The sequence below is a fragment of the Strix uralensis genome, chromosome 10 (genome assembly GCF_047716275.1).
Source record: "Strix uralensis isolate ZFMK-TIS-50842 chromosome 10, bStrUra1, whole genome shotgun sequence".
NCBI classification, from domain to species: Eukaryota; Metazoa; Chordata; class Aves; order Strigiformes; family Strigidae; genus Strix; species Strix uralensis.
In genome coordinates this window covers 5,612,159-5,633,870 of record NC_133981.1, presented here as the reverse complement: position 1 = coordinate 5,633,870, position 21,712 = coordinate 5,612,159, and the positions used below count along the sequence as shown (strand labels likewise).

General features: G+C 52.0%; 2 protein-coding genes across 6 annotated transcripts in view; both read left to right on the top strand.

The window, feature by feature from the left end:
• The window catches only part of CADPS (calcium dependent secretion activator), a 221,290-nt gene extending 213,713 nt beyond the window's left edge, over positions 1–7,577 (top strand). For all 4 annotated transcript variants that reach the window (XM_074879024.1, XM_074879023.1, XM_074879022.1 and 1 more), the window contains 2 exons: positions 4,367–4,471; positions 6,235–7,577. In XM_074879024.1, coding sequence (XP_074735125.1) covers positions 4,367–4,471; positions 6,235–6,414 — 285 coding nt within the window. In that variant the 3' untranslated portion in view covers positions 6,415–7,577. The remainder of the gene's footprint in view (positions 1–4,366; positions 4,472–6,234) is intronic.
• Positions 7,578–18,309: 10,732 nt separating this feature from the next.
• Positions 18,310–21,403, top strand: FEZF2 (FEZ family zinc finger 2). Of its 2 annotated transcripts, XM_074878856.1 has the most exons (5): positions 18,310–18,486; positions 18,860–19,713; positions 19,838–19,972; positions 20,096–20,228; positions 20,717–21,403. In XM_074878856.1, the coding sequence occupies exons 2-5, from the start codon at positions 18,916–18,918 to the stop codon at positions 20,983–20,985; spliced, it is 1,335 nt and encodes a 444-aa protein (XP_074734957.1). In that variant the 5' UTR covers positions 18,310–18,486; positions 18,860–18,915; the 3' UTR covers positions 20,986–21,403. The 2 variants fall into 2 exon arrangements, with proteins under 2 accessions (XP_074734957.1, XP_074734958.1); XM_074878857.1 differs by lacking the exon at positions 20,096–20,228 and having other exon boundaries at positions 18,860–19,972.
• The last annotated feature ends 309 nt before the right edge of the window (positions 21,404–21,712 follow it).

Here is a 21,712-nt window from a genome sequence, read left to right as displayed (position 1 = left end):
TTAAGAAGCAGTGTTGCATCTGGCTTACAAGATTCTGTTTGCAGCACCCCTGGGGTGAGCTGTGGCTTCCTGTAACATGTAAAATATGAGTGTGAACTCAAGGTTCATGGCAAGGAACAGGAGGTCATGCTTCCATTCAGCTCACACCAAAGAAGACGGGGGTTTGCAGATGTTCCTGGGTATGTGTAATGACACCACCTCCCGGAAAGCGCAGGAACCCAGCACAGGGCTTTTTTTTTGATGAAATGTGCCACACTCAGTGTGTTACTTGCAGATTTATTCATATCAATTTTTGCAATTTATGTATTCAGAGACAAACTTGCTATTTCAGCAACTTATTGATCATGCTTGTGCATTCAAAAAAAAAAAAAAAAGACGGGGGGAGGTGGGGGATGAGGCAGCTTATTGCTTGTGCTGGTTGGGGTGTTGGATGGGCAGCCGTGGAAGCCCACCCTTGTCCTGTTCCAGCTCCTCTCATGCCTGTCCAGGAGCATCCAACCAGCCCATGGCCCACCTTACCTACCCAGGCAAGCACCCAGCAATGAGGGTCACTGTGAAAGACAGAAGGGGAACGGGAAGACTAACCTGAAAGAGGGATTAAATTCCTGGCCATGCAAATACAGTAGCTACTTGCTGTTACTGGGCTCTGATAGCACCCAAAGGGCGTCTGTTTGCCTCTCCTCTGTTGTTAGCCAGGCCACACAACGCAGCAGGCAGCGGGGGCCATGGCATGCCTCCGCGGGGTCCCTGGTCCCTTCCCTGCTGACATCCCAGTGGATGTGTGGCACCCACCAGGACACACCCTCCACAGCCATCCTGCACCCTGTGCCCCCAAACTGAGTGTAAATTGTCCCGAGTGATGGGCAGGGATGCCAGCTAGCATCGATAATGTGTGTGTGCAGCAGCAAGTTATATGTGGAGTTGAGGTCCATGGCCCTGGGAGCATCAATGAGGACTACTTGTTCTTTACAACCAGGTGTGAGAAGTTTTCAGAAAACGTATTTATACCAGTTACTTCGGTGTGCCCACGCCACAGCGTAGCTGGCACTGGGGCTCCAGAAATGTGCTGCAGCCCCATGACAAGGCCCCAGAGTTCAGTACTGGGGCTGTGCCCTCTGCACCTTGTGTATGGGGAGAAGCCACAAGGCTGGAGCGGGAGCCCCAAGGAACCCAGCACACACCCCGCTGCCCTTCGGGGCATGGCAGACCCACCCAGGGAGAGCGAGGAGGCTGGTGTCCTGACGGGACCACACTGTGCTCTTTTGTCTGAAATGATCACGTTTCCGTTTCAGAGCATTTGGCTTTGTTGTTGTTTTTTTAATAATATAATCATATGCAAATGTTATCTTCTTTGGTAGGTTAGTCATGAATCAGAGGGCTTGTGCGTCTTATAGCACATCAACACTAGTGATAGCTAAAGGGAACATTTAATTTATGGGCTAACTTATTTTTATGAATATGCAGGGCTTAAATTCAGCAGTTGGTGTGTGCTCTATGAAGTGACGTGACGGTTTTGTGTATCAAGATCAATGAATTAGACTTTGTCTTTTTCTCATAAAGCAGAAAGTCTTTGGAGTAACTTAGCTTTGAGAAAGAGAGCTCCTTTCATGTGGCTGAGCAATACGCCTGGCTGAGCCCTTGTCAGCCTGTGCTCAAGAGGAGAGGGGTACGATTCGGATCCTGCTCAGAGGAGTCTGCATCTCCCCAGAATCCAGCGTGTTGGAGTGCCTACCAGAAACACAAAAAATGTTTCATTTTGCTTAATCTGAAGGTCTCACAGCAGCAAAATCATCTTGCTAGTAACCTCCGGGCAGAGGTTGTAATTTCTGTTTCAGATCCATACAGCCGTGTAGGTGTGCGTGGCACAGGACAAACAGAAAGGGCAGGACCTGTCCCCACCAGGGACTTCTCATCTCCTTTAGAGGTGACATAAACTCCCGGCAGATCGTTTTGTGGAAGACAAGAGGCAGCAGTGGAAGAGAGAGGGTGTGCGTATGTAACATACAGTCGCTTTGTTCCTCTGTGGGTTTTGATTTAAAGAGGTGGTGGAAGGAAGCGTTCGGGTGACCTGGGCATCTGTGTTGCAGCGCAGCCCTGGGTCACAGCTAATGTCACCCAAAAGCATGACTCATTTAAGCATGCTGATTGCAGAAAAGGGACATTGTAAACAGCGATGATTTCTCTCTGTTTTGCCCATGTAGGCCGCCAGCATTACAAATGAACCCAGGCAGATTCCACAGTGACAGCAGCTGCTTTGTGCCGCCCTCCCAGCCTGGCCGCTGCCTGTCCTGGGTCATTGTCCCAGCACCCACAGGTGCTCTCTGGGGATATCCAGGGATGCTCTAACCTCTCAGACTAGTCTGAGGGATTGGAAGGTATGAAGACCCACCAGACCTTCACGTCTGCCATGCTGGTCGGGCCTATACCAGCTAACCAGGGTGCTTCACTCACAATTCAACCCCAATCTGACGTCAGGACCTCAAGTGACAGCAAACAGTGTCTGAGCTTGACTTCTGCTATGAAGAGAGCTCCTGCTTGCCTGTCTTTATTAGTTTAATTCGAGCTCTTCACTCTTGCCAGGTCTCTGTCCTGGAGATGAAGGGCCAGCAGGAAACTCTGCCACAAGTTGCACAAGGTGTAAGCATCGAGCAAGAGATCACCACATGCTATTTCCTGGGTGACTCTTCCACCCCTTTATTTCCTCCATTTTATTAAAAGGTGATGTAGAAATAGTACAGGAACATCTTCACTGAAGTGAGGGGGAAAACCCTTCCCCATGCAGCATGACTAACCTCTGCTCCTGGTGGAGGGTAGCAGCTCCCAGGTGCATTATCGTATGGTTTGATAATGTGTGTTGAGCCCACATTGCTGTGGTGCTGGGCTAGTTTAGCTTGGACTCATTTGTTTGCTTTGGTGAGCCCTGTGCTAGCTTGTGGGTGCTCCAGGACAGCAGTGTCAGTGGGCCCAATGCTGCCAGCTAAGCCCTGCCCAGGGTCAGCTTATGGTGGTGGAGCCGCACATCCAGCAGCACCACCCACATGTGGCTCACAGCAGGCGCTGGCCTCTCAGCCGGTGTTGAAGGGTGGAGGCTTAGCAAGTCACTGGCCTCAGTTTTGAAATTCCAGAATATTCAGTTGTCTCCATTCCCCTGCTGCGCTGGCAGCTGCAGCAGCCAGGGAAGAGGACATGTTTCTGTGTCAGAGACCCCCCACCCAAAGGTGCAGTGAAGGGAGGCAGTAATACCTGCGTTAGACTGACGCAAGGTTTTAGGCTAGTTGGGAGGGAGCTGCATTTCAGACTAACCTGGATGGTGCTCGATCAGGATTTTTATAAACTGGTCCAGTGGGCTTTTTGCATCTTTAACTGGTTCTAGATTAATTGCAGCTGGTCTGCAGTATAGATTTTTGATCTGTGTGCATGTAAGAGATTGCGAGAGAAGGGTGTGACTGTGCATACAGAGGCGTGATGGGTTTCTGTACGCAGACCACTTTGTAATCAACCGTTGTGCTGAGCGCCGTGGGGAGGTTTTGTCATTCCCCCCCTGCCCCCCCACCACAGCCCCTGCTTTTCCTTCTCTCGAGGGCTCGCTGCTCGTCTGTGTGGCGTCAGACGTGCAGTGCCAGCCCTGCGTGAGCGGGGCGCTGATCCACAGCCCACCGGAGACGTCCTGCACCGCAGGGCCGGCAGGCTGCTGCCACACAGCTGCAAGCCTTTTTCGCAGACAAGCAGCAAAATTTCAGCCCCTGGAAGGGCCCTGTGAGTTCAGTAGCTTGAAAAAAGCTCATTTGTTTGCTGCTTTTCCATCTTTCATAATGGTGAGGGTGAAACCAAAGCATTTCCCGCACAGCCTGGGCCGGCGGCTGTAGGTGCTTACAGCAGCATCCTCACCTGTAGCCAAACCTTGCCCTGCACGACCCTCCCCTGCGGAACCAGACTCACCCCGTGGCTGGTTATGTTTGAGTTTCAAGATGGTAAGTAGCTTGAGTGTGGGTCTGACACACTTAAAGGCAGGACTGTGCTCCCACAGGGTGGGGGAACGGGTTAAAGAATGGATTGGGCCAAACGCACACCACTGCTGGCAAGTCCCGTCAATGGCAAAACCAGATTACAAAAACCTTGCGGTGTTGCTGCTGGTCGTTACCCCTCCTAATAAGTTTGTTGTTATTATTAAAATTTAAAAGCTCACGCATGGAAATTCTGTGTCAACGCAGGTGCCTGCGTCCCCCTCTAGGTCTGTTACGCCCCATGAACAGGCTGGCTGGTGGGAAAGGTTGGTGCTGACTGGGTGCTGGGTGCAGCCTGTGTTACTCAGGGCACAGCACGCAGCCCTAACGTGGTTGCTGGAGAAGTCCTGTCTCTCTTGCAGCAATGGTACACCAGCTCGATGAATGTTGTCTGCACCTGGCTGACAGACCGCATGGACCTACAGCTTCACATTTACCAACTGAAAACTCTCATTAGGATAGTAAAGGTAATCCGCCGACGTGTTTTTCAATCCCATCTCGCTGTTGGAAGGAGCATGTGTGTATGCCTGCATGTGTGCGGCGTGTTCTCTTAGGCAAACTGTCGCCGGCAAATAAATTAAGCCAGTCATAAAAATTCTTAAAAATTATGATACTGGTGTGTAGCGTATGTAGCAAAGGATAAACAGGAACTTGAAATGCATATAGATGAAAAATACAGGTGTGCAAATAAGAACAAAGTAACTGCTTGCATGAAAAAAGGGAAACTCTACTGCTATTTGACCCTACCTGTACAGTAAGCGCACCAAAACTAGCCTTTTTGTGGACAAACATGTTGATCACACCAATGAGCGCCAGTGTTAAAATGGGTTAAATCAAACCAAAAGTTTTTAACACTGTTTTACTAGAAACATTTTAACCCAGCTATGGCTTGTGATTATCGTTGGAATGCAAATGAGGATTGTTCTCATAGTTAATTGAAGTTGTTTCTTTTACAATGGGTGTATATAATCAACTCTAAGAGATCACAAAGGTGAGATAACATACCCTGAAAGTAACATTTTTTTTCCTTGAGTGCACGTGTATGTGTATATGTGTGTGTGCATGTGCGTGCCTTGGTCTAATGATAATTATTTCAGTGTGAAATCACAGTGGTTTACATGAAATAATAAGATCACAGAAGGGGGTAAATATATTTTTGATCATTTTAGGTTCTATCTAATGCTTTTTGGTCTAGTATTTTATAATGTTTATGGTCTTGTGTGCAGTGAACACATTGAAGGCATGAATAAATTAAAACTGAAATGTATTAAATGTGCTTTTCATAACTGAAAACAACAGGCACAGACAAATTATTTCTACTTGTCAGCTAGCTGAGGAAAGCTTTCTTCCTTGTGCTTTATTTATACCAATATTACATTCAGAAGCAGCTACAACAAATCCAAGGACTTTCTGAAATAGCAGAACAGTAAATAGTTTCCACACAGAGCACAGAGCTGAATTAAGTGAACTACGAGGCCAGAGTTTTATCTCACAGAGTCGAGAAGTTTTTAAACATAAATTAAAGTGAGAGATATTAATCGTAATAACAAGGGAAATATAGCTAACCATGAAAATACAACTCCAGGTTCAGAATTAGGTGAAGAAAGAGAGATTTAAGAAACACATGCTGTGTGCTTATGTTTATACATCAACAATTTTCTCCGGTATCCTGGACTTAGTTTATTTAATCCCAATACTGTAGGTAGGATTGTTTAATATGGAGCATTCCGGGAACGTGTAATCACGTATGCGGTTACGGGCGATAAGCGTTCTGCTGTGTGAAGAAAAATAACTGACATTACAGGCAGGATGAATGTATCCAGAAACAAGGGACGTTAGTTGGAGCATGTTGCTGCCATGTCTTTTTAGACCGCAGCCTACCATACGCAAAGCTCCCCTGAGCATCCCGCACACAGTCACCCTGCGGGCCCTGCGAAGGCAGGGATGGAGTCGCAGAGCCCGAATCTGTTCCCCAAGGCACCCTAAAGGGACGTCTGCCACGGCAAAGCGGTGGCCGGCCGAGACGCCCCCCCTGCGGCCTCTGTGCTACCCAGGGCAATGCAAAACATCCCCGGGGCTGGGATTTCCCTGGCATCCCTGGCTCTTCCGTTGGTGGCCCCAAAGCCTGAGCGCGGGGCCACGGGCTGAATCCCGTGGTGAAGCAGGGAGCCGTTGTCAGCACTGACCTCTGTGCTGTCTCCTCCTTCCTCCGTGCCTCCCCCTGCTTTAGAAAACGTACCGGGATTTCCGATTGCAAGGCGTGCTGGACTCCACCTTAAACAGCAAAACCTATGAGACCATCCGGAACCGGCTGACGGTAGAGGAGGCCACGGCGTCGGTCAGCGAGGGCGGAGGGCTCCAGGGGATCACCATGAAGGACAGCGATGAGGAAGATGAAGAGGATGACTAGGGAGGCTGGCCCGGAGGACCAGCTGGGGGTCACCTGGTATCCGTGCATGTACCTCGTCTGTAACTCAGTTAGCCACATTAGGAATTTTTATGTCAGCTCTAAATGCCCATGAGAAGTTTACCAATACAAATGCCATGTTAGCTGTGTGGTAATAAGATTAGCACCTCTCTTTGATTCATCGGTTTCCTAATTTCATATCTATATGTTCATAAGCAATATGAAGCACCATTGTTTAATACTGTTAATGGAAAAACTACATAGAAAACATGCTAGGTGTGTCCCTGTTATAATTAAAGTTTAAACAATGCTTCATTAATGTACTGTATATACATTGATGGTAAATTGTTGTGAAGATGAGTGAATCGAGTCCTTTCATTTCTTTGTTTCTCTTCTGTGGATGCCAACTGCTTAAAATTAATAAAAAACAGCTTTGTTTTTAAAAGAAGAACGAGGCAATTACAAATGATTTTTTTGTTCTCTCTGTTCATTTAAAAACCAGAAAACAAACAAACCCAGACAGCCGTTTGAATCATTCTGCATCCTTGTTAATGTACCAGGTTCTTCCCTTCAATATGCAGTTAACTCCATAGAGGCTACATCCCAAAGGATTAGTCATTCTAATTGCCACACCAGATTAATCCTATCATTATGGATATATCATGCCACATTAGAAGTCCAAAGCAGTTGTTTTATGTTGACGTTTGCTCCTCTAAATGTTACATTTTTGTTTAAATTTCAAATAACCGTGTATGTACAAAGACAACTTTATTTACAATCTTAGACTATACAAATGTGTTTATAATTAATAATATATTGAATATTTATTTCAGTAGATTGTAACCATAATTTACAATTCCTCTGTTTCACAATGGTTTTTATATATGTCATGTACATTGCATTTTGACCAGTAACTGCATGTCCATCAGTACCCCCTCCAGAGCTTTTACTTTCTGTGTAAAATAGTGATCCATCTTGCTTTTTTTGCCTTATACAAGCCGACAGTTGTAAAAGTGTGAGAACTGTGGCTTCTCAATAAATAACTATTCAGATGTCCTAAGAATAAATTATGGAGTCTTTTTATGTCTGCCTTAGAAAAAAGAAAAAAATACAAGCTGAGATGTAAGAGCCCCCACCTCTCAGAATAAAGGCATTTTCTTTTCTCATGGCTGTTTTTACAGTTTATTAATTAAGAAGATGGTTTCCTGATTTGTTCCCCAAGGTCAGGGTGGGATCAGACTGTCTATTCCCCAGGTACAAGGACATTTCTGCTATCACTTGCACAGTTGTTTCCACTCTACATCTTACGATTTGTCTCTGGACATCTAATTGATGGTCTGCCCTGGTACAGCCCCTGTTGTTACATGGTCGTCAGCCTTGCCCACCACTTACCTTCCACCAAAAGGCCTCAGTTTGTATTTTAATATCTCCCAAAGCAGCCAATTGCAGCAGCCTGCAGGGCACTTACAAACACGTGGCACGGGGCAAACCCCTACCTGAAATTAAAAAGCAGGCTGGTCTGATGGAAAGCATGTTAGATTGGGAGTTTCCCGAGAGGTTTTGCAGTCGCTCCCTCCCAGCAGCCAATTCAAATCAAAAATGACCGCTGCTAGCCCGGGTTTCAGCCATTTGAGAGAGAAGCAGAAAAGCTGATGTCCTCCACCCCCAAGCACAGCAACCTGTTGCCACCCTGGGGAACGAGGACAAATGTTCACCACTCATAAATAAAAGATGGGCAAATGTTGGAAAAATGTCCTGCCTAGATGAACCTGCCTGACGTAATAAACTATTAAACTAAACCATCTTCCGGTGCCCAAGAGCCATGAGACACTCCCTGGACATACGGGAGGAGGAGAATATCTCCGGGAAGAGCCTGTGAAGGGGGTGTTGGATCCCAAATGGGGCTGGGATAGTTACAGAGCCTGGAGCACATTCACCCGCAATGATGGATTTTTGGGTCCCTTCCCTCTGTGGCAGAGTTTAGCACCTGGCTCTGGAGGTGCTCTGAATCCCCAGCTCAATGGCCATACCCTACACAGTCAACACCCTCCTACCCGTGGTGACATGCATACACCACCCCCCTGGGAACAGGGACATTTTCAGGGTCTTTACTTTAGGAGTGGGTGGCAGGCACACACATTTAGCACCATTTATGTGCTGGTAAGTCATTTGATGCACTGGGATAGGGGAGTTTTGAACCCCAACTGTAGCCCAGAAAACTACTTCCTGGTTTTTGTCTTGCTCCATGATGCTGGTAGAGGGAAGCATTACCAGGAAAAGCCACCCCTGATGACTTAGGTAGCAACTTACCAGGAAAAGCCACCCCTGAGGACTTAGGTAGCAACATGGCCTTGTGGTCACTGACACAGGAAGCTCTTCCCCCCTTTCTTACCTACCCTCCAGCTGTGCAGCTCCTCAGTTCTAAATACCCAGAGGAACTGAGGTAGCAGATGAGCATTTAAATCGTACTGAGTCTACCAAAACCAGTTCAGGTGCCTCTGCAGGTTTGTCACTGGGATGCATACAAAAACCATCTGTATCTTGACATTGTTATGCTTGGAGCCTTCAATCACACCCTGAAACCCTCACAAGATTTGCCTGACAAGACATAAAGCAATGAACAAACTGCAAGCACCACCTGGTCCCTTCTTTCTAGGTGGTTGAGATCCACTTGAGACCCGTACACATACTGATGCATATGTGTGCTCGTGCCCTCTTCATCCTCTCCCTCAGCTGTCCCAAATGCTTATATGAAGGGCAACAGCTCCAAGAGGTGGCACTGGGAAAGCCTTACCTGGGGTGGTCACCAGGCTGATAGCAAAGAGTGCTGGGGGAGACCCAAATTTGTAGCTCTGCTCCCAGTCAGGCACAGCAGAGCTGGAGAAACAGCTTGATTCTGCTCTGGAAATGGCTCCTTTTTTTTTTTTTTTAACATGAAATATTTATTGGGTAAAAACACAGCCCACTTCCACCTGCCACCTTTCAAAATAGTGAGCCCTGCTCAGTTTTTTGAATGAAAGAGTGTGGGCGCAGCCTTCAGGAGATGATCCTTGGCTGTGCATCACTAACACACATAGGTGCCTCCCTGAAACGGCAGTGATGGACAACCTCGTCTGAGTTTCTCTGTCATTAGCAATGACCCTGTAGCCTGTGACAGGTTTTTCCATGTTCTCAAACCCCAATAAAGCACCTCAGAGACTCTGTAACAATGCTGAGGACATGCCAGACTTGACCACACATTCAAAGCAAGGAAGCCTTAGCCAGCTTACTTCTTTTAAGGAGTATGGGCCCCAGTGATGAGCTTCAAGTCACATACTTCAGTGTGAGCGGGGAGAAGAGCTCACATATGAGCAATGCTGCAAAGCAGGATTTAACCTCCCACTCCAGAGCCTGCAGCCTGTGGCTGAGCAGAGGAGCATGCTGCACCCTGAGCCCCACTGCTTTAACCCTGCAAATGGTTACGTGGGTGCTGGTGGCCCGACCCTGCCCTATATGGGTGCTGCACCATGGTACCAGGAGGAGGAAGTGCCACCTTGGGTAATCCTGCAGAAACATTGAATCCAAACCGGTTTGATTTTGTCTGAAAAATGTAAAAACCCCCTGGCCATGGACTACGCTTTGGATGGGACTCAGGATCCTGCAGAGCAAAGCTACACCTCGGGCAGCATCTAAAAGGACTTGCTGACGGACGGGAGCACTCTGGCAAACCCAGCCAAGGAACGCAAAGGTCTGCTGCTGGTTTTGCTTCAACCCATTGATGCGATGGAACGAGCTCCAACAGTCAAAGGACTTTCTGCCAGTACAACTGCACCTAGATGAAGAATCTGCCAGTACAGTTATGTCAATCAGTTTTGGGGAAAGAGGAAAATTTCATTCTTCTGCCAGCAAAATTTTAAATGATAGATCAGGCCAAAACTTCTCTCATATTTACAGGGAAGTCCAGCGAAAATATCCTTTTTTTGACAGACTTACTTAAAGCATGTGGCATGGAGACTGAAAATGCTATCAACTATTTGACTGACAAGTGTCAGCAGCTGTTCATCCAATTTGTTTTATATTTCAGCAACTAACAGATTCTTTCCCCTCTGCTGTAATGCACGTCTCCCAGCCCATAGGCATCTTAGAAATTGCTTTTCTGCCTCTCTAGTGACCAAAACGTCAAAAATATTAGAAGACAATTTGTGTTCAGAAGCATAAACAGGCACGCAGCAAAGCAAAGATGATTTTGTCAATGTTCAGGCTGTGTTCTTTTTAAAAAAGTCACAGCAAACCTAAGGCAAAAATTACTTCTCTAAGCTTTAAAAGAAAAAGCTAAAGCAAACAAAGCGCCTGATAAATCAACACAGTGTGTTAAGCCATCAACTACCAACGGAAAAAGCAGTCGTCTAATGGCCAACCAAAATGCAGCTGAGCCATATTTCAACCTCTGCACTTTTGTCTGTGAAGTTCACGACCCTGCGTTACCGTGACCATCGCCAATGTTTGCTCAAAAACCCACTCCGTGGTGTCATCATTCAACAGAGGCACCACTGCGTCAAGCGGAGTCCCCCTAGGAGAGTCCCTTAAACCATTCACAAAAATCAGCCTTCTTCATCTTAGGTCTAGCAACGGTTTCAGAAACTCTTTGATCCCTGACTGCATATAATATAAGTTACAATTATTGCAGTTGCCACCCATTCTGAACTCGCTGGACTAAAAAGCCTGCGTGACACCTCTCTCCGGTGAGCTGTATTCAGCCGTATTTCCTTTATTCAAGCACGTTCAGGCTCTTGAGCTAAACCTGAAGTGATATTTTCCTCAGCCTTTCTAAAAGATGCATATTCCATTTCAAGTTGTAAATCTGCATTTGTTGTAACTATGCAAAATATGGGAGAAAAAAAGTGCAGAGATTATATGCAATCTGCCAGCAGAGTTGTGTGCCATGAGGAAAATGCCTCACAGGTCAAAACAAAGAAAAACACTGAGCAACAAATTAGTTGCAGGCAGTAGCTAATATGGAGATCAAAAGATTAAAATCAACATGCAACGATGAAATCACTGGAATAATAGGAGCACTTAAGAAGATTAAGTCAATAACACAGTCCAGTAGTACAAAAATAAGATTTTGATTATACTGTAAAATTTAATATTGGGAGAGCAAAAGCAATTACAACCACGACATGCTTCGCTCTCCCCGCCTTAGACCATCTTGGCTCATTTCCTATGCAAGGAATACAGTTGTTGAAATAAACAGAAATGTTATGACTCAAGTGCTCGATTCAAAAACAAACCAGGTGGTCAGATCAGATTGGGGACTGTCAAGACGGGGGTCTGTAAAACGAGGACTTGTTGCAGATCCCGGAGGATACGACAGCTGTGGGGAACAAAGGCCACACCGTTTAGGACTGCTTTCGGCAGGGAGAGCTCCACGAGCAGCTGATCGCAGGGGGCTGTCCCAGGCTGTCAGCTGGAGAGGAGAGGCACGCACTGGAAGGGAGGAAGGAGGAGAGAAATGGCTTGAAGACTTGAAGTGAACGTGGTGGTGAACTCTGGTATCAGGGAAGGGTTTTTTTCCATCCAGCTAAAACAGCAAAGATTGCAGGTTTGGTTTTGTGATGTCCTTCAGAGGCAGAATACGTGGCAGCCTCCAGGCCCATCTGGACCCCCATGTAAGGGACAAGAACATGTCCCATAGCCACATCCACTGGTGCTGCGGGTCACCCAGTAGCACAGCCCAACGGGGATGGGAAGGATGACCTACTGAGGGGCAGCTAACGCTCCCCATGACAGATCTACCCTTGGTCAACCCAGGTGAGTAAGCAGGAAGAGACAAGCCAGGCCCTCCAACACACACTGGCCACGGCCACAGGACTGTGGGGCCAAAGGCCTACAGCTCTGTGGGGAGAGACGGTTACCCCGGTGAGGTCCTCCTCGCCCAAGAAGTCTCAGAGCCCTTGGTGGGTTCTGAGATGCTCTGCATTTCATGAGGAAGAGCCTAAGCAGCTCCCCTGCTCCCCAGAGCTGATGACTCGCCTGGGCTTTTCTCTAAATTGGTTTTTCAGCATCACTAACTCCAGCCCCACCCCCGCCCCCACCCCAAAATCACAAGCTAGGCTCATAATTAAATCAAATAAATAAATTACCAGCTATTTTTACCGAATTTGTGGGTGTTCTTGAACATTCAGGGAATACTTGGGTCGTGCATTGAAGTTTTTTCCTGCAATAACAAGGTCTGGATTTTTAGTTTGGGCTCTGATTGTTGGGGGGATTTTTAGTGGTTCTTCTAGATCATGTCTTCTGGGGTGAAATCAGCACTTTTCTTGTGCCCAGGTGGCACAGCAGCAGTTTCACCAGTCAACCTGGGAGTCCTGCCAGGCTCTCCTCCAACTCAGCCACCACCACATGGGACAGGGGTGCTGCAGCCCAGCCGGTCCCGCATGCCCAAGAGGAAGGAGGTGACGTGCTGCCGTCTGCTGTCACCCCAGTACCTCGCGGCCCGTGGGGTCCTGCTCTGCAGCGGACGGGGGCATCTGCAATAACAGTTCAAACAAGGGCAGATACAAATCTCAAACAACATAGCATGTGGCACAGCCAGAAAAGCTGGTCAACACCGAGAGGGGAGTGAGTTGCAAAAAGATGGTGGAAAGATCGGCTTTCGAAAGATTTTTACTCTATTTGATTTTTTTTCATTGAAAAAGCAAGTAATTTTGAAAATGAGATGTTTTCCTATCTCATTAAGGGGAGAATAATTCAAAACACGTGGGGTTTGTCCCACTTATTTTTTTGGCCATCCTTCTTTCAAGTGAAAAAGGGAAGGAATAGGAACACAAAACTGAAGTGGGCTTCTACCCGTTTTCACTGCTTTTTGCTCCTTTTTCTGAAACGTTTTCAGTAGGAAAGTGAGAACAAGGCCATCCCCCCATTATATTCTCCTTCTCTACTTCCTCCCACCTTTTCTCCTAAATAGAAAATAAGGGGAAAAAAACCACAAAAACAGAAAAATTTAAAAGCTCCCACTCTTTCAAAACTAAAAAGTACAACATTTCAAAACATTAGGAAGGGACATCTTTCAGTTTCAGCATTCAGAAACGAAATGCAGCATTGCTCCGTTACTGAACGTGAAGAATGGCTGTTTCCGACAATAAGGATGGAGAACAGCAGCTCACCCCTCCAACAAATTCTTGCTTGCCTTACTGGACGGCTTGACTTCGGACATGATGCGGACTCCGCTGACTCCTCAACTGCCTCCTGGGCCAGACCGGTCTCGCACCAGGAACTAGACTTCACCCATGATGTCTCTCTCCACTCCTCACAGGCAGGCAGTGTTTTTGGGGCATAAAGCCTGGCTGGGATCGAGCCGTTAGTTACCATTCCTGTTGACAGGCAAACTAGAATAGGCTCTGGCTCACTTTCTCGGAGCTGCGGAAGGAGGAATGAGCCGAGAAAAGAGTTCATTCAATTGCTTCTGTTTGGCAGCTCTGCAGGACTCTCCGCATAGACAGAAAGAGATGTGGCAAGTAAGGAGTTGCCATTTTTAGAATTACATAAGCCAGTTTGATTGCCATCGAGGCACTCTGTGCAGCTCCTGCCATGGTGCCCTGCCGGTTGCTCTGCAGTGGGGCTAGATTTCAAACAGCTTTAGGAGCAGGTCAGATACCAGCTCTCAAAATTAGACTCAGGTTAAAAATGTCAATGGTGCCCCTGCCATCACTGACAAAGTCGACCAGCACAGCCACGCAAGGACTCTGGGCCAGTGTGCTTCCAAAATCCCAGTAACTGCATTTGCTCCAGGACCTGTGCAATGCTTCAAAACCCAGCTCCCCAGTAGCGTTTCACTATGCCAAAAAAAAAAAAAAATCTAAAAAAATAAAATAAATTGAAATTATCTGCCTATGTATATGCAGTAATGTGTGCATAACTCAGTGAACAGGCTGAAAAAAATAGTCTGGGAGGACTCCATGCCTCTGCTCCAGCCAAGGTGGCCTCGCCACACACTGCCCCTGCCCCATGCACAGTCATGGCAGTGTCCGTTGGGTGACACGGTGGCAGGGTCACCCCACCGACCCTAAGGGCCCTGCAGGATGAGAGGGGCTGCCCGTGGGGGTGAGGCATTGGTACTGTTCCCCTTACACGAGGTTTCAAAGTGGTAATGGGAAGCAGTCAAAGGGGTAAGAACCCCCTCTTCACCCCAGCCCCAAACTTTGCTGTCCTGATTTCCCCATTCATCGCTTGCTAATTTGTCCAAAAAGTGTCTGACCACTGCAAACCGAATTCGGGCCAAACATCTTGGAGCTACCCCTGGGCAGCGCTCTGAGGGCAGAATTGCTGCCTTGCTCTGAGCCAGGCCCAGAACCAGGGTGGTGGGGCCAGGGCCAGAGCCCGGGCAGCCCCGCAGCCCAGCTCCCTCCCAGCCCGACCCTGGGCCCCCCCCGCTGCACCCCGCACCAGCCACAAAGCCACACCAGAATGCCCCCCCCACCCCGGCTCACAAAGCCGGCCCCGTCCTAATTGCCGGGGCTGGTGGCTCGCCTGATCGTACATCACCTTCTGCTATTTGAAAAAAAAAAAAAAAAATTAAAAAATACATATAAAAAGCAAAGCAGCATAGAAATCAAAGCCACCATTTCAGAGAGATCGAAGCATAATGCTAATAACTTTCGGCAGCTTCCACTGTGGAGTTTAAGCAGCTGCCAAGTTAAATAACTAGGAGGATCCTAAGTTATCTTCCAGTGGACCAGAAATGCTCAGCGCCGACTACCCGGGCGGGGGCGGCCCGAGGGGCGCGGGGAGCCGGGCCGGGACCCACCCGGGACGCACCCCCGGGAGCCCCTCGCCGAGTGGGTCTGCTCCTCGGGGGGCGAAAGGGAAACCCCCGCCGGTTTTCGATGTCAGCGGCTGGGGCAGCGCTGGGGGCCGGGGCTGCCGGGACAGAGCGCTGAGCGGCGGCGTTAGGAGCCCCGGGCGAGCCCGGCGAGCTCCGCGCAGGCGACCGCGCCGTCCCGGCCGGGCGGGCGCCGCCGTCGTTTTTCCGGGGGAGGTGGGGGCAGCGGTGCAAAAAGAACCGTAAGAGCGGTCGCGTTTGCGTTGCGAGAGGCTTCGCCGTTCCAGGGGAAAAAATCCGCAAATCATTTCTCCCCTCCAAACGTCGGGAGGGGGTGAAGGATTATAAACCCCACGGGAGAAGAGCAGAAAGCGGCGCCCGGCCGGGACCCCGCAGCCCGCCCGACGTGCGGTCGCTCCTGCCCCCCAAAGCCGGGCTGGGCCGCCTCGACTCCCCCCCCCAAACCCGCCAGCCCCGTTCAGGGCTCCCGGGGCGGAGAGGGGGCGAAGGCGCGGCGGTGGGCAGGGCGGCGGGCTAGGGCAGCCGCCTCGAAGTCACTCGTTTGTAATACGCTCGCCGGAACAGCAGAAGTCGAATCGATAGAGACAACCCCCAGCTGTGCCTAAACCCGCGATTTCAATTAAAATCCTGAGCTCCCATGCCCGGCTCTGCGCCGGGATCCCAAAGCACCGATGCACAAGGCGTGCGGTGCCCTGGGCCCTCGCCGGCCGGGAGCCGTTACCCGCCCTCGGGGGCTTCTCCGGGCCCCGGGGCTGCTGCCTGGGGTCCCCACCACCGCCGCTCCTCGCCCCCGGGAGCCCTGGGGCCTGTGGGACCCGCTGCCCCGAGCAGGGACCACGGAGGGATGGAGAGACCCGGCCCAGGAACCAAGGGCGAGGGCGGCGCGGGGAAGCTGGCAGCCAGCTCCCGGCCCCGGCTCCGCAGCCCTCTTTTATCCTGCCCGAAATCATCTCGTTTACAGAAAATATTTGTTTGCACTATTAGTTGGTACTGGAGTTAATTACTCAACGTGTGAGCGGGGAGTAATATGGATAAAAGCAGCCCCAGTGTTTATTGTGTGGGTGAGCTGTTGAGCGGTGCTTGAATAAACTGCAATTAGGGTTAGATAGAGATTAATTAACATGTGAGTGGCAAGGTGTAAAATAGTTCCCAACCCTCCACTCAGTATAATCTGCAGGCGAGGAAAAGAAGTTTGTGGAGGCTAATTAAATACTTTGCTAAAGCCGGCGAGCCCCGGGAGCGAGAGGAGCCCAGCCGCCGCCTGCCCGCTGCTCGCTGCCCGGCGGAGGCGCGGGCTGGGCGGGCGGCTCGGCTAGGCTGGGCTCGGCTGGGCTGGGCTCGGCTCCCCGAGGCTCGGCCGGGCTCTTCCGCAGCCCAGCGCAGCGTGTGCCGGTGCATGTAGCTTTCCGCGGTCCCGTCCCCCAAAAGCGAGACGGTTTCCCCCCTCCCTTACACGCTGACCCATCCCACCCAGGCGGGGAGGACGGAGCGGGCAGGGCTGGGGGGACGCCGACACCTGATGCTCCGGGCGGACAGACACCCCCCCCACCCCCCCGAGGCGGGGTGTCCCCCCCTGGCCCAGCCCGGGGAGCGCAGGGCAGCTCCGGGGCAGGGCGCGCTCCCCTCCGCCCGCCGGGAGCCCGGGGCGGTCGCGGCTTTCAAAGTTTGTTTCTGGAGCGTGTTGTGGTTCGCAGGTGAAAAAGCCTGTCTGCAAACAGCCGCCAGCGAGCTGCCCCGGCGGGGAGAGGAGGCGCGGCTTTGTCAGCGCCGCACAAAACCCCCGAATTCCTCCAAACTTTCTTAGGCGTGCTAGGGAGGCGGAAAAAAAATTATATATATAGGGGCCTTTTCATTGCTTGCTTTACCTCTGGCCAGGCTCAATCTAAACCCTTCGCTCCCCCCCGCCCCCTCCCCCGGATAATCCTCCCCTTTATTTTAGAAACACACAAAACCAGGTTCCACGCAGCGCTATAGTGGCTACAAGTGAAAGAGAATTGAGCGCCCTGAATCGCTGGGGGAAAATTGGTTCAGCTGAATAGCCCCGGCGAGGGACGGGGCGGCTAATCAGGGCCAGGGGAGGTGCTGCCGCTGCAGCCGGGCCCCCCTAAAACAGGTGGACACGGGACTCTCTCAATTACCGCGTCCTCGCATCTGAGGTTTCTGCAAATCCCCCCCCCCCCCCGCATCAAGTCGTTTTAATTAGAGAAAGAAAGGGAAGAAACCCCAGCATCCAGGCGCTAGAATGTAGCGTCGCCTTTCTTTTTTTTTTTTTTTTTGGGGGGGGGGCGGCGGGCGCAACCAGGGCTAGAAGGGCGAGGGGGAGCGACCCGGCTGCCCCCCGGGGAAGCGGGCACCTTTCGGGGTGACAATTTGCAAAACTCCCGTTCGCAGCGCCCGGGTCCTTTTTTAAATTTTTAATTTTTTTTTTTTTTTTTTTTTTTTTAAAGCAGCGAAAACCCAGCCCTGGACTCGACTCCCTCCGCGTTTATTTAAGGCTAATCACCAGTTACCCTGAGAGGGGAGAGGGGTGGAATTAAACTTAGTTTAATTAACATTAATACACTGTCCTAATTAATGGGTTGGCTATTAATTTATACATGCTGGGGAGGCTCGCAGATAAGTGACAATTTATTAATTATCTTCCAGCTCGGTTGCAACGGAGCTGATTGCAGATGGGTTGCCAAAATAACTCGAGCATGGTTGCGTGGTAGTTGCTTTAGGAAAAAAAAAAAAAATTCATTCTCCCCCTTCTTAAAAAAAAAAAAAAAAAGAAGAAGAAAAAAAATCCTCACGCTCACTCGGAGTGGCTCTTCTAACCCCAGCAAGAACTGGAGCACTCTTTTCCACCCAACTTGTGAATCGCACTTGCCTTCTAATTTGCCACATGCAAAACGATTCCTCTGCTTTGCAAGTTGCTTTTTAAGAAGGGAGAGAGAGAGGAAAAAACCCAGCTCGCACACGAGCGATTTGTGCGTCTTAAACTGGAAGGAAATTGTGCGTGGAGACGGGAGGGGGGGGGTGGGGGGGGGTCCTCTTCCTCTCTCTGCCCCAACCCACCGCGCTCCAGCCCGGCGCCTCGGCTCGGGGAAGATCCATGGTGGCATCCCCATGTCATTCTGCTCGAAGTGACTTCATGTGATGTCAGCTTTAAATGTACGAGACCGTGATCTGACGCTCAGGAAGATGTTTGCTATCAAAATGTGACTGTGGCCACACCGCGCTGCTTGGATGAGTCTCGCCGGCGCTGGGCAAAGGTAAGTGGTCCCAAGGCGAGCCCCGCCGCCCCTCACCGTGCCCCCCGGCCCCGCATTTCCCGGCCCGCGGCCATCGGTGGGGCTGGGCTGGGTGGCATTGGGCTGGGGGAGGTTTTTCTTTTTCTTTCCTTTTTTTTTTTTTTTTTTTAAATACTAACAAGGTCTAGCTTGCATGTTACTTTAGCGTGTTCCGCTTAATGAGCAGTAATCTGGTACCCTACGTGCCATTGTTCTTGGATATGTTCATTTGAATGTAAATAGGGAGGGGGTGCCGGTGGGGGGGGGGGGTGGTGGTGGTTGGGGGGGGGGGGGGGGGGGGGGAGAACAAGGTGCTTATTAAATTGATTTGTCTCCTGGCTTTTCTGGAATGCAGAGCCGAGAGCGGGAGCGAGTCGCTGCTCACACCAAGTTCCCGCACGGCGGAGCGACATGGCGAGCTCGGGGTCGCTGGAGACGGTCATGCCTTCCTCCTGCCCCCGGCACGACGGCAGGGCCGCCGCCGCTAACCCCTCCAAGACCCTGGCCTTCTCCATCGAGCGGATCATGGCCAAGACATCGGAGCCCAAGCCAGCCTTCGAGCAGAGGCACGGCGGGCCGGGGCCGGAGCCGGAGCCGGGCAAGAAGCCGCTGAGCCTCTGCTCGCCCTTGCCCTGCGTGATCCCCATCCCGCCGCTGGGCTACGAGGTGCCCTCCAAGACTCTCCTCAACTACTCGGAGCTGTGGAAGAGCAGCCTGCGGGGCGGCGGGGGGCTCTGCAAAGCCAACTGCGGCGTCTGCTGCAAGGCAGAGCTCGCCCTGGGCCAGCCCAGCGGCCGGCTCATCAAGCCGCAGGTCATCCACCAAGCGGGGGCCGTTCCGGCCGCCCCCCGCTCCCTCTACTACTTCAACTACCTGGACGCCGCGTACCACCCGGCCGATATCCTGCACGGACAGCTCTTCCCGGCCGGCCTGCTGGGTGCCCCGCCGCCGGGGGGGCTCTCGGCCCACCAGAAGCTTTTCCTGCTGGAGAACGCCAAGCTGGCGGGGCTGGCGGCCGAGAAGCTGCCGCCGCCGCCGCCCTTCGCGCACAAGGAGCGGCTGCCGGGACACCTGGACCAGGTGATGAAGGAGGCGGCGGCGGCGGAGCGCGGCGGCCCCCCCAAGGGCCACGCCAAGCTGGGGGGCGGCGGCGGCGGCGGGGCGGCGGAGGGCAAGCCCAAAAACTTTACCTGCGAGGTCTGCGGCAAGGTAAGGGGCGGGGGGGGACGGACGGCGTGGGGCGGGGGGGGATATACACACGACGACGACGGCAGCGGGGGCGGCCGGCGGCCCCGGCCGCGCCTGACCCGGCCCTCCCGGCGCTTCCCCGCAGGTGTTCAACGCGCACTACAACCTCACCCGCCACATGCCGGTGCACACGGGGGCCAGGCCGTTCGTGTGCAAGGTCTGCGGGAAAGGCTTCCGCCAGGCCAGCACCCTGTGCCGGCACAAAATCATCCACACCCAGGTAGGTGGGGGGCAGCCGGGGTGCGGGAGGCGGCGGTCCCCCTCCCCGCTCTCCCCGCAGCCGCCCTCCCCCCCCCCCCCCCCCCCCTTTTTTTTTGACGGGCTTCTCGCCTCCCCGGTGCAGGAGAAACCCCACAAGTGCAACCAGTGCGGGAAGGCGTTCAACAGGAGCTCCACGCTCAACACCCACATCCGTATCCACGCCGGCTACAAGCCCTTCGTCTGCGAGTTCTGCGGCAAGGGCTTCCACCAGAAAGGTGAGCCGAGCCGAGCCGGGCCGGGCCGGGCCGGGGGCCCCCGCGGGGCCCTCGCCCATCATTAGCGGGGATTAAACGCGGCGAGCCCTGCCCGGCTGGGGGAAGAGAAGGGGCGCGGGCAGAGCCGCCGCCGCTCCCAATTACTTTTTTCCCCCCTCTAAGCCGGGCCGCATCGCCGGGCACTGCTGACGGGTCTCCCTAAATGCTTTTTAAATGAGAGGTGCCGGGCCTTGGTCCTAATCCAGAGCCCTCCATTTGCCGCGGGTCACCGGACTGACCCTGCCTCTCATTTGTGCCGTGCCAGTTGCGCGCTGTACCGCGCTGACGCGGAGCGGGTTTGACAAGTCGGACGGGGGTGAGGGGGGGGGGGGGTGGGGGAGACGAGACCCTTCCTAACGCCCGTCCCGTCCCGTCCTGCCCTGCCTTACCTGCGCGGCCCCGGCACACTCGGGTAACCCCCTTTTCCACCTTTTTTTCCTCTCTCGCAGGCAACTACAAGAACCACAAGCTGACCCACAGCGGAGAGAAGCAGTACAAGTGCACCATTTGCAACAAAGCCTTCCACCAGATCTATAACTTGACTTTCCACATGCACACCCACAACGACAAGAAGCCCTTTACGTGCGTCACTTGCGGGAAAGGATTTTGCAGAAACTTTGATTTAAAGAAGCACGTCCGAAAGTTGCACGACAGCGTCTCCAGCGCTGCTCCGCCGCCGCCGCCGCCGCGGGACCCTGGGCGCAGCGGGCAGAGCTAAGGGCCCGGCCCCCCGCCCCACTCGGACCTGCTCCACCAGGCCAGCACTATTTATCCAAACCAGCCTTTGCTTCTCTTGTCTTTTCCCCAGCGAGCTCAGCCGCCGGTAGCAAGTGAACCCGAGCCGCAGTTGTATATAAGAGGAATCTTATTTAAGGGCGCGTTGCGCCGCCGGAGCGGGCCAGGAGGGGCCGGGCTGGCCGCCCCCCGCCAGGACAGCGCTCTTTATACGTGTCTGTAAATCTCCATTTTAAATGTACGCTCGAATAAGTGAGGAATATATATATATCTATATATATCTATCATGGGACAATAAACCGGCCCTTCGCAGGTGTCTCATTTCCCACCTCCGAGCGGGGCCCGGGCTGAGCGGCGCCAGCCCCCGTGTAAACGCGGCTTGCGGGAGCTCCGGTAGCCGGGCCCGGCCGCTCCAGCGCCCGCCGCGGGCCCCGGAGGAAACCAAACGAGGGCGGGAGGGAATCGGGCGGCTTCGGAGGGCTGCTGCCCCCCGGGAAAAGGGGGTAGCGCCGGTGCGGGACCCCCGGCAGCGCGAAGGGCGGCTCGGAGTTTCCCAGCGCCGCTTTCCGGGGTCGGTTCATTCCGGCGTGTTTAAGCCGCTCCTGAATGACTATCTTTCCCTGCATGCAGATGAAATGATCTCACGCTTGCTTTCCGAGTAATGACCCAAATTAAGAGAGAAAACACAGACCCTTCAAGCCGCATTACAT

Excerpts from the sequence above, each read along its gene's own strand:
- FEZF2 (XM_074878856.1), top strand. The coding sequence starts at position 18,916 with ATGGCGAGCTCGGGGTCGCTGGAGACGGTCATGCCTTCCTCCTGCCCC. Across the intron at positions 19,714-19,837 it reads CCTGCGAGGTCTGCGGCAAG|GTGTTCAACGCGCACTACAA; the intron begins GTAAGGGGCGGG and ends GCTTCCCCGCAG. Across the intron at positions 19,973-20,095 it reads ACAAAATCATCCACACCCAG|GAGAAACCCCACAAGTGCAA; the intron begins GTAGGTGGGGGG and ends TCCCCGGTGCAG.